The sequence below is a fragment of the Chiloscyllium punctatum genome, chromosome 17 (assembly GCF_047496795.1).
Source record: "Chiloscyllium punctatum isolate Juve2018m chromosome 17, sChiPun1.3, whole genome shotgun sequence".
Classification (NCBI taxonomy): domain Eukaryota; kingdom Metazoa; phylum Chordata; class Chondrichthyes; order Orectolobiformes; family Hemiscylliidae; genus Chiloscyllium; species Chiloscyllium punctatum.
The window spans coordinates 77,022,135-77,034,638 of NC_092755.1; the positions used below are offsets into that span (position 1 = coordinate 77,022,135).

At 41.3% G+C, this 12,504-nt stretch overlaps 1 protein-coding gene across 1 annotated transcript in view; it reads right to left on the reverse strand.

The window, feature by feature from the left end:
- Positions 1-12,504, reverse strand: part of dnah10 (dynein axonemal heavy chain 10) — a 320,465-nt gene that overhangs the window by 95,537 nt on the left and 212,424 nt on the right. The window contains exons 48-51 of the mRNA XM_072587595.1: positions 10,107-10,367; positions 8,718-8,890; positions 3,380-3,473; positions 2,538-2,705 (exon numbers count right to left, since the gene is read on the reverse strand). Coding sequence (XP_072443696.1) covers positions 2,538-2,705; positions 3,380-3,473; positions 8,718-8,890; positions 10,107-10,367 — 696 coding nt within the window. The remainder of the gene's footprint in view (positions 1-2,537; positions 2,706-3,379; positions 3,474-8,717; positions 8,891-10,106; positions 10,368-12,504) is intronic.

Consider the following 12,504-nt stretch of genomic DNA (forward strand, 5'->3'; position numbering starts at 1 on the left):
ACAATATCCAGGGTTGGACTGATTTGTGGCAAGTAACATTCATACCACATAAATGCCAGGCGATCACCAATAAGAAAAAAGGAGAAAGTGAGGACTGCAGATGCTGGAGATCAGAGCTGAAAAATGTGTTGCTGGAAAAGCACAGCAGGACAGCAGCATCCAAGGACCAGGACAATTGATGTTTCAGGCATAAGCCTTCTTCAGGAATGGGTTGGAGGGTTTCAGCTACAGGGAGAGGCTGAATAGGCTGGGGCTATCTTCTCTGGAGTGTCGGAGGCTGAGGGGTGACTTTCTAGAGCTTTATAAAATCATGATGGGCATAGATAGAATAAATAGAAAAGGTCATTTTCCCAGTGTGGGGGAGTCCAGAACTAGAGTGCATAGGTTTAAGGTGAGAGGGGAAGATTTAAAAGGGACCTAACCCTGGACTCCCCCACACTGGGAAAATGACCTTTTCTATTTATCCTATCTCTGCCCCTCATGATTTTATAAAGCTCTAGAAAGTCACCCCTCAGCCTCCGACACTCCAGAGAAGATAGACCCAGCCTATTCAGCCTCTCCCTGTACCGAAACCCTCCAACCCTGGCAACATCCTTGTAAATCTTTTCTGAACTCATTCAAATTTCACAACATCCTTCCTATAGCAGGGAGACTAGAAGTAAACACAGTATTCCAAAAGTGGCCTAACCAATATCTTGTACAAGGCAATAGGACCTCTCAACTCCTATACTCAATGCACTGACCAATAAAGGAAAGCATGCCAAATGCCTTCTTCAGTATTCTTTCTATCTGTGACTCTACTTTCAAAGAACAATGAACCTGCATTACAAGGTCTCTTTGTTATCAATACTCCCCAGGACATTAATATTAAGTCCTGCCCTGATTTGCTTTTCCAAAATGCAGGACCTCACATTTATCTAAATTAAACTCTATCCGCCACTCCCTGACCTGTTGGCCTATCTGATCAAGGTCCCATTGTATTCTGAGGAAACCTTTTTCGCTGTGCACTACAGCTCCAATTTTGGTGTTATCTACAAACTGACTAACCATACCTCCTGTGCTCACATCCAAATCATTTATATACATGACAATAAACAATGGACCCAGCACCGATCTTTGTGGCACACCACTGGTCACAAGCCAGTCTGAAAAACAACCCTCCACCTCAACCTTCTGTCTTCTGCCTTCAAGCCAGTTCTGTATCCAAATGGATAGTTCTCTCTGTATTCCATGTGATCTAAACTTGCAAACCAGTCTACCATCAGGAACCTGGTCAAATGCATAACATCTGCCGCTCTGCCCTCATTAATCCTCTCCATTACTTCATCAAAAAGTTAAATTGAGTTAGTAAAACACAATTTCCCTTGCACAAAGCCATGTTGACTATCCCTAATTGAACTTTTCCTTTCCAAATACATGTAAATCCTGTTCATCAGGATTCCCTCCAACATCTTGCCTCCCACCGATGTCAGGCTCACTGGTCTATAGTTCCCTGGCTTTTCCTTACCACTTTTCTTAAATAATGGTACCACGTTAGCCAACCTCCAGTGTTCCAGTATCTCACTTGTGGCTATCAATGATACAAATATCTCAGCAAGGAGCCCAGAAATCATACCCTAGCTTCCCAAAGTGTTCTAGGGTACAACTGATCAAGTCTCAGGGATGTACCCACCTTTATGTGTTTTAAGACAACCCAGCATGTCCTCCTCTGTAAGGTGGACATTTTCCAAGATGTTGCTATTTATTTCCCTACATTCTCTATCTTCCATATCCTTCTCCACAGTAAAAACTGATGCAAAATATTTGTTCAATATCTCCCCCATCTCCGGCGGTTCCACAAATAGGCAACCTTGCTGATCTTTAAGGGGCCCTATTCTCTCCCTTGTTACACATTTGTCCTTCATGCCCTTCACCCTAAAAGGAACATACGACCTCTAGACTCTCATTGTCAAGGACTTCCACCTAGCAGGGCAACAGCAGCATCTACAAATTCCCCTCCTAACCACTCACCATACAGACTTAGAAATATATCACTGTTCTTTGACACTGGGTCAAAATGCTGGAATTCCCTCTCTTAGGGTATTGTAGGTCTACCTACAGCACTTGGTCTGCAGCGGTTCAAGAAGGCAGCTCACCACCACCTTCTCCAGTTCAATTCGAGATGCATAATTAATGCTGGCCCAGCAAGTGAAGCCTACATCCCATGAACAGATTATAAAAAAAGAGGTGCTGCACATCAGCATAGTTCCATCTAATTTTGTTTTCTTCTACAGGGACCCTGAGGTTCATGCATCATTCTGACTTCAGTAAGTCAAAGCTGCATTCCACATTTCCTGTGCATTCCACATTTCCTGCCAGTTGCCATGTATGAAATGTTGGAATGGCTGTACATACGTACGCAACTTAGGGAGAACAGTATATGTGAGGGATATTACTGTCTCTAAGTATGTAAATGACATTTTTACTTTATTGATTACATATGCACAGGTCATAAAGTTTTACCTTTGTGCAATAATTTATTAGCTGGTAATGTATACCTGAAACAGAGCTTTAGCTGCCTCATAATCCTGAATATCTTCATATATACGAGGCTCTCCCTCATTCATGAAAGTTCGATAGTCTCCAAACAGTATTGGATCCCTTATAGCTTGCTCCAATACACTTGGGAAATGTTCCTCTATTAATTTTGCAATATGACCTTGAACCTTAAAATATAAAAAGTAATGAAAAAGAATAAAACATTTAAAAGGAAAGATATTGAGTGAGCAATTTCTTGATATATCTCACAAATATTTGACTAATTAATCACATTTTGAAAGTGTAAGTAGTGGAATTTTAAACATATTTTGTGAATTTAATATGTTGATGACCTATAAAAATACATCAAGGAGAAAATTACCAAAAAATGAGGCAGAAAGCGAATTGGTCTGAAATAATGGGTCGAATTTTTCAGAGGGAGGTAAAGACCTGTCTCTAGGCCTGAAAGCGAGAGCTGCTCTGGGGGAAGGGGGGATTTATGGCGGTGGCATCTTTGAGGGACAGGTGATATTGGGAGGCCTTCATGTGCTACGGAGCACCCACTGAGCAAGGCCACCACCAAAAACCAATGAGATAGCTCCAGGGTTTATTGGATGCTCGCCCCACATGTGGACAGTGGGCTCTGCTGACCTGAGCAAAATGTCTCCAGGGGCTGGGGAGAGGCTTAATTGGGTCATTAAGAAATTCAACCGGCTGCCCAGCTTGCAATACTTCATGACAATTGCAAGACTTCAGATTTTCCACCTGACACTTTCATTCACCATACTGCCAAACCTCCCATAGGAGTGCAAAATTCAGTCCGATATTACTGAAGGATTCCTCAGTTGATTTTTCTACCAACCAGTGTTTTGTCTATTTCATTAATGAGCCTGTCATGGAACACTCGAAGACATTCATTCCTCCAGAGTCTGATCATTTGTCCAACTGTCTGAAATCTAAAAAAAATTGGAAGGAAGAGATTAATTGTAAGCACAAGTTAAAAACAAATAGTCATAGAGTCATAGAGATGTACAGCATGGAAACAGACCCTTCGGTCCAACCTGTCCATGCCAACCAGATATCCCAACCCAATCTAGACCCACCTTCCAGCACCCGGCCCATATCCCTCCAAACCCTTCCTATTCATATACCCATCCAAATGTTTCTTAAATGTTGCAATTGCGCCAGCCTCCACCACATCCTCTGGCAGCTCATTCTATACACGTACCACCCTCTGTGTGAAAAAGCCCCACAGGTCTCTTTTATATCTTTCCCCTCTCACCCTAAACCTATGCCCTCTCGTTCTGGACTCCCCCACCCCAGGGAAAAGACTTTGCCTATTTACCCTATCCATGCCCCTCACAATTTTGTAAACCTCTATAAGGTCACCCCACCGCCTCCGACGCTCCACGGAAAACATCCCCAGCCTGTTCAGCCTCTCCCTTTAGCTCAAATCCTCCAATCCTGGCAACATCCTTGTAAATCTTTTCTGAACCCTTTCAAGTTTCACAACATCTTTCCGATAGGAAGGAAACCAGAATTGCACGCAATATTCTAACAGTGGCCTAACCAATGTCCTGTACAGCTGCAATATGACCTCCCAGCTCACTACTCTGACCAATAAAGGAAAGCATACCAAACGCCTTCTTCACTATCCTATCTATCTGCGACTCCACTTTCAAGGAGCTATGGACCTGCAATCCAAGGTCTCTTTATTCAGCAACACTCCCTAGGACCTTACTAAAAAGAGTATAAATCCTGCTAAAATTTGCTTTCCCAAAATGCAGCACCTCACATTTGTCTAAATTAAACTTCATCTGCCAATTCTCAGCCCATTGACCCATCTGGTCAAGATCCTGTTGTAATCCGAGGTAACCCTCTTCGCTGTCCACTAGACTGGAAATACATCCAGGGAAGCTATTTGGGTGGAATTGAGAAATAAGAAAGGGATGATCACCTTACTGGAATTGTATTATAGACCCCTAATAGTCAGAGGGAAATTGAGAAGCAAACTTGTAAGGGGATCTCAGCTATCTGTACGAATAATAGGGTGGTTACGGTAGGGGATTTTAACTTTCCAAACATAGACTGGACTGCCATAGTGTTAAAGCTTTAGATGGACAGGAATTTGTTCACTGCATTCAAGACAATTTTCTGATTCAGTATGTGGATATTCCTACTAGAGAACTTGCAAACTTTGACCTACTCTTGGGAAATAAGGCAGGGCAGGTGACTGAGGTGTCAGTGAGGGAGCACTTTTGGGCCAGCGACCATAATTCTATTAGATTTAAAATAGTGATGGAAAAGGATAGACCAGATCTAAAAGTTGAAGTTTGAAATAGGAGAAAGGCCAATTTTGATGGTATTAGGCAAGAACTTTCGAAAGCTGATTGGGAGCAGATGTTCGCAGGTAAAAGGACGGCTGGAAAATGGAAAGCCTTCAGAAATGAGATAACGAGAATCCAGAAAAAGTATATTCCTGTCAGGGTGAAAAGAAAGACTGGTAGGTATAGGGAATGCTGGAGGACTAAAAAAATTGAGGGTTTGGTTAAGAAAAAGAAGGAAGCATATGTCAGGTTTAGACAGGATAGATCGAGTGAATCCTTAGAAGAGTATAAAGGAAGTAGGAGTATACTTAAAAGGGAAATCAGGAGGGCAAAAAGGGGACATGAGATAGCTTTGGCAGATAGAATTAAGGAGAATCCAAAGGGTTTTTACAAATACATTAAGGACAAAAGGGTGACTAGGGAGAGAATAGGGCCCTTCAAAGATCAGCAAGGTGGCCTTTGTGTGGAGCCGCAGAAAATGGGGGAGATACTAAATGAGTATTTTGCATCAGTATTTACTGTCGAAAAGGATATGGAAGATATAGAATGTAGGGAAATAGATGGTCACATCTTGCAAAAGAAAATGTCCAGTCAATCTATATGAAGAAAGTAAAACAATCTGGAACTGCTGGGAAACCATGAGAACTTTCTAAATCAGCAGATTTTTGTTGGATAAGGATATCATAAAATGTAAGCCTAGGGAAGGTAAAGGCATTTGAGCCACATACCTGATTGAGTAGTGGAACATAAGAACCAGGAGTAGGAGTAGGCCATCTGGCCCTTTGAGCCTGTTCTGCCATTCAATTAGATCATGGCTGATCATCACGTGGCCTCAGCTCTCTCACCCACCATCTCACCATAACCCTTAATTACAATACTGTTCAAAATGATCTATTTTAGCTTTAAAAACATGAAATCAGGAAGCCTCAACTACTTCACTGGGTAGGGAATCCACAGATTCACAATTCTTTGGGTGACAAAGTTCCTCCTCAATTCAGTCCTAAACCTGCCCCCGCTACTTTTGAGGCTATGTCCTCTTGTTCTAGTTTCATCCGCCAGTGGAAACAGCTGCCCTGTTTTGATTTTTGCTATTCCCTTCATAATTTTATATGTTTCTATAAGATATCCCCTCATTTTCCAAATTCCAATGAATATAATCCCAGTCAACTCAGTCTCTCCTCATAAATCAACCCCCTCAACTCTGGAATCAACCTAGTGAATCTCTTCTGCAACCCCTCCAGTGCCAGTACTTGTTTTTCAAATAAGGAAACCAAAACTGCACACAGTACTCCAGGTGTGACCTCACCAGCATCCTGTACATCTGCAACATAACCTCCTTTTAGCAATGAAGGACAAGATTCTATTTGCCTTCCTAATTACTTGTTGTACCTGCAGACCAACCCTCTGTGATTCATGCACAAGGACACTCAGGTCCCTCTGCACAGCAGCATGCTGCAATTTTTTACCATTCAAGTAATAGTCCTTTTTACTGTTATTCCTACCAAAATGGATGATTTCACATTTATCAACATTGTCCTCCATCTGCCAGACCTTCGTCCACTCACATAAACTATCCAAATCCCTTTGTAAACTTTCTCTACCACTCATCTCAGTATCATATCCTCAAACGTTGGCACATTACACGTGGTCCCCAACTCCAAATTATCCAGGTACATTGTAAACAATTGCAATCCCAACACTGATCCCTGAGGCACACGACTAGTCACTAATAACCAACCAGAAAAGCAGTCTCATTTATTCCCACTCTTCGCTTCGTTAGTTAATCAACCCTCTCTATCCATACTAATATATTGCCCATAATAACATGCACTTTTATCTTATGCAGCAGCCTTTTGTGCGGTACCTTGTTGAATGTATTTTGGAAATCCACACACACCACAATTACTGGGTCCCTGTTGTCCACCATGCTTGTAGTGTCTTCATAGAATTTCAGTAAATTAGTTGCCTTTCATGAACCCAAGCTGCCTCTGCCCAATGGGACAATTTCTATCCAGATGTCTTACTATTTCTTCCTTGATGATAGCAGTTTTCATTACTGAAGTTAAGCTAACCAGCTTATAATCCCCCATCTTTTGTCTAGCTCCTTTTTTTTAAATAATAGGGTCGCTTTTGCTGTTTTCCAATCTGCTGTAACTGTTCCAGAGTCAAGTGAATTTTGGAAAATTACCATTACCAATTATCAGAACAGGCTGGAGGAGCTGATGGCCTCCTCCTGGTGCCATTTTCCTAAATCTACAGCTGTCCTGCATTCATAAGCAACTCAGTATTTCAAATAAATCATTTTAAGTGTTGCTTGGTGCTTCAACAAAGGATCAACAGCCCTGGTGGGAGTGAGGCATTCAAATCAGGGAGGTATCAAACGGGAGCCCAAGTATAAACTGAGGCAGAGCTGAAAATGTTTTGCTGGAAAAGCGCAGCAGGTCAGGCAGCATCCAAGGAGCAGGAGAATCGACGTTTCGGGCATGAGCCCTTCTTCAGGAATGCCCGAAACATCGATTCTCCTGCTCCTTGGATGCTGCCTGACCTGTTGCACTTTTCCAGCAACACATTTTCAGCTCTGATCTGCAGTCCTCACTTTCTCCTATAAACTCAGGCAGTTAATTTCAGTAGTGATTGAAAGAAAATTGGAATAAGAGAAGGAAGTGGCTATATGCTTGGTGAGAAATAATAATAGAAGTTAAAAACAAGTTGCATTTATATATCACCTTATGACCTGGGCAGTCAGGAATAATATCATTGGCTTTGTGTGGGTATAGGGTAGATTAATAAGGATTATATGAGAATTTAATCTCTAAAAGTGCAACTCTCTTTCAGGTGTCAACCTTGACTTTTGTGCTCAACACCTAGAGTGGGACTTGAAACCCAGAACCTTGAAATTTCGAGTCAACCCATGTATAACCATGACTGCATCGCCAAATACCAAATTAATGCGATTTACAAGTTCATTGATGACACCACCGTAGTTGGTTGAATCTCAAATGGCCAAGAATAAGACTACAGATGGGAGGTGGAAGACCTGGAAAAATGGTGCACTGAGAACAACCTAGCTCTCAATGCCATCAAACCGAAGGAACTCATTATTGACTTTCGGCGGAATGTTACTCATTCCCCCTTACACATTAACAGCACAAAGGTGGAACGAGTGGAGAGTGTCAACCTCCTGGGAGAGGTAATCAACAAAAGCTTTCTTAGACTCTTCATGTGGATGCACTGGTTACAAAGGCCCAACTATGCCTCTTCTTCCTCAGGCAGCTGAGAAAATTTGGCATGATGGTAAATACACTTGCCAACTTTTATACGTGCACCATTGAGAGCATTTTCTCTGGATGTATCACTACCTGGTATGGCAACTGGACCAGTCAAGACCCGAAACGGTTACAGAGAGTGGTGAACTCAGCACGGACAATCACAAAGACCAACCTCCCATCTATAGAATCCATCTACCAGGCCTGCTGTCAAGGAAAGGCCACCAGCATTCTCAAACATCCATTCCACCCTGGCAATCACTACCATCGGGGAGAAGGTACAGAAGCCTGAACACATGTACCAGCTGCTTTCGAAATAGTTTCTATCCTACTGTTGTTAGAATACTGAATGGACTCACAAACTCATAGCATTCGCCTGTGCCTGTGTTTTGTTTTGCCGTTGTTAATCTATTATTTACTTATCTATGCTACTTAACGATGTGATCTGCCTGTATTGGTCACAAGATAAAGCTTTTCACTGTGCATCGGTACACGTGACAATAAATTCGATTCAAACGAATAATTGATGGATCCATAAGATAATAATGTGAGATAATAACCTTAAATTCAATAAAATAAGACAAGCCTAGCCCTATTTTAACCTCACCTCTCAGGAGTTGCAAGGACAAGTCCGTTGTACACCCTAGAGAGGTCTCGCAGATTGAAAATGTAATGAAATTTCGAAGGGGTTGGAGGCAGGTCCACTACAATTGACTCGTACAACTGTAGAGTAGCAGCTGTCACCTTACTGCAAATTGCTTGAAGTTCTTCTGTAAATGTCTACACAATAAACAGTGAATGTTTTAAGAAATGCCACCAGACTCCCTTTTTCCCCCATAGTCATATATCAGTTTCCACCTTCATTGTTGCAAAACCTATCAAATAGGAAGCACATATCTGACATCACTGGAGCCACCTTTCATTCAGGTAACAAACTGTTGTTGGAGATTATAAAAGTGTCAAAGTTCTCCTTTATTCTTCTTTATCATAAATGCAGTTATTCTTTCCTTCCCTTTATTGTCTGATTTGACATTAGAACAAATGAATTTAATGAACCATCCTTCCTCCCTCTATTTATTTCTCAGTCTTTAGATCCCATTGTTTAAAAAGACAAGCTGTTTATCCCATTGATCACCAAGGTCTCAATTGCATTATATTTCTTGCTGCCTATAATTTATTGGCTTATAATTCTCACAATATAAAATTTAGAAGCAAATTACTGCAGATCTTGAAATCTGAACTGTAAACAAAAAATGCTTGAAATCATAGCAGGTCAGGCAGCATCCACAGATTGAAAACAAGCTAACGTTTCAAGTCTTGGTATGATTTCCAGCATTTTTTGTTTACAGTTCAGATTCCAAGTGGACACTGATGTTCACAGGGACCTCACTGACCAGAATAAAATACAGATCCAGAATCTGGTGCAGTACCTTGTGGCATATCTAATGATGTGCTCCCAGTTACACTAGTTACCAGAATCTCCAGCTCTAAATCTTCTATTGTAAACAAAAAATGCTGGAAATCACAGCAGGTCAGGCAGCATCCATGGATAGACAGCAAGCTAACATTTTGAGTTTAGATGCGATTTCCAGCATTTTTTGTTTTCAGTATAAAATTTAGAGCCGGAGATTCCAATAATTAGTGTAACTACGAGCATAGCATTAGATAGATAGCCTGCAAGGTACTGCACCAAATTCTAGATTGGTATTTTATTCAGGACAGCGAGATCCCTGTGAACATTGACATCAGTGTCCAGCCCTTGCTCAGCTTACTCAGGATCCACAGGGATCAGCCATAGGACCTTTCTGGCTCCTGTGATTTAGTTTCCATAAGGAACCATCAGGACAGGCTGCTAGAATCAGTGCTCATTTGAGTTTCTACACTGAACTCTTGCATCAGACTCATTATTACACTGCAATTAAAAAAATACTCATTGACTGAATACTTTCCTCCAAAAGGAACAAGTTTATGAATTGGCTTCTTTTTCAATAATTACCAGGGTATGTCCTTTAAGAATTGAAGTATAAATTGAAAACAGCGATTCCTGTGCTGGGAATGTCACATTGAAGACACAAAACAGTGAGATAAATCTAGGATCCACTTCATTTCGTCCACCACCTGCTTTTCCCATTGCAGCAACAAAGCCTAAGTCTTTCAGGATCTTATAATTCAGTTCCTTTGCACGATCATACATTCCACCTTTCTCCAGGAGTAGTTTCAGCAGGGCTATGGGTTGCTGTGTGCCATACTCGTCAACCTAGTTTTCAATAATCAACAATGTTAACAGAACCTTGAAACAAAAGCAATGTTAATAGGGAAATCATTTAGTGTGAATCATTGACACAAACAACAAAGTTAAATTAGTTTCATTTTGTTACAGTCTACTAGCAACCTTGCTAAATTTTGAAGGAATAACTTTAATGATCCTCGTCAGAATTTTGCAAGACAGGTGTGTGGTCAGTCTGTCCAACTCACAACCCATCTGGCTTTCAATCTGCTATATTAACTATTTCAGCTTTGCTCCTTTTATCAAGAATGGCTGCATGCCAGAGACTACATCTTCAGAGAGAGTTTCAATTATGTTACAAATACTAGAAGGTAAGTATCACCAGTTAAAAAGGTAAACTAAATTTAAAGAATGTAAATGTAGGATCAGTCCTTGTTGTCAAAATAGATCTTGCTAAGACATACAGTCTATAATTTAAAGAAAAAATACAGGTGCATTTGGATTTTCAGGTGAATACCCAACTTCAGAACCCTGCTTCCTTTGTATGCCTCCACTGTTTCTGGAATTTTCAAAATTAGCAAGCTTTGAGAGTTGTAGCTTAGGTTGAGATTCTGGAAGTAGGTTTGCTCGCTGAGCTGGAAGGTTCATTTTCAGACGCTTCATCACCATACCCTCACCAGCATTAAATTCACTGAAGAGGAATAAAACAACAACAAACTGCCATTCCTAGATGTCACAGTAGAGCGAACAGCCAATGGGGAACTTCAAACCAGTGTCTCCAGGAAAACAATATGTACAGACCAAATATTAAACTACAGAAGTAATCATCCCAACATTCACAAACGAAGCTGCATCAGAACATTATTTCAATGAGCCACCACACACTGCAGCACAGAGGAGCTACGCAGAGCAGAGGAACATCACCCATACCGTGTATTCAAAAAGAACGGGTACCCAATGAACACAGTCCGCTAATTTCTCAGCAACAAACCTAAACAAGCAGACAAAATGCATCCAGAAACCCTACCCACTCTCCCCTACATCAAAGACATCTCAGAAATGATCGCCAGACTACTCAGACCCCTCGGCATCATGGTAGCCCACAAACCAACCAACACACTAAAACAGCAGCTAATGAACTTAAAAAACCCTATGCAGACAACAAGCAAAACTAAGACAAAATACCTTGCATTAACAAAATACCTTGCAAGAACTGTAACAAATACTACATTGGACAAACAGGCAGAAAACTAGCCACCAGGATACATGAATATCAACTAGCCACAAAACGACATGACCCTCTCTCACTAGTATTCTTACATAAAGATAAGGAAGGACAACACCACTTCGACTGGGACAACACATCCATCTTAGGACAAGCCAAACAGAGACATGCACGAGAATTCCTAGAAGTATGGCATTCCAATCAGAACTCTATCAACAAACACATCGATTTGGATCCCATTTTCCAAGCTCTAAGTAAAATAACAGGAAATGACATCATCATAGGAAATGATGTCACCTCAGGAAATTATATCACCAACCCAAAGAAACCCAAATATATAAACAGAAAGCAGGAAACATGAGCAGTGCTTTGTCCAGAGGCTCACTGAAGATGTTGCCTAGTATGGTGACAAAATGTCTGAAAATGAACCTTCCAGCTCAGTGAGCAAACCCTACATCCACTTTCAAAATTCTCAAAATCCTGGAACTATTTTCCTAGCAGTACCTTAGCAAACCAGTTGGACTGAATTAGTTCAAGAAGGCAGTTCAACATCACCTTCTCAAGGTCAATTAAAGACTTGCAATAAATATTCAGGATTAAGATCCTGGAATCCATTGTGAAGGATGCGATTTCTAGATACTTAGAAGTGTATGGTAAAATAGGGAAAATCAGCATGGTTTCATCAAGGGGAAGTCATACCTGACAAATCTGCTAGAATTCTTTGAGGGAGTAACAAGGAGGTTAGTCCAAGGAGAGCCAGTGGATATTGTCTGTCTGGACTTCAAGAAGGCCTTTGACAAAGTGCTGCACAGGAGGCTGCTGAGTAAGATAACGGTCCATGATGTCAGAGGCAAGATGCTAACATGGATAGAAGCTTGGCTGGCTGGCAGTAAGCAGAGAGTGGGGACAAAAGGGTCCTTCTCAGGATGGCAGCTGGTGACA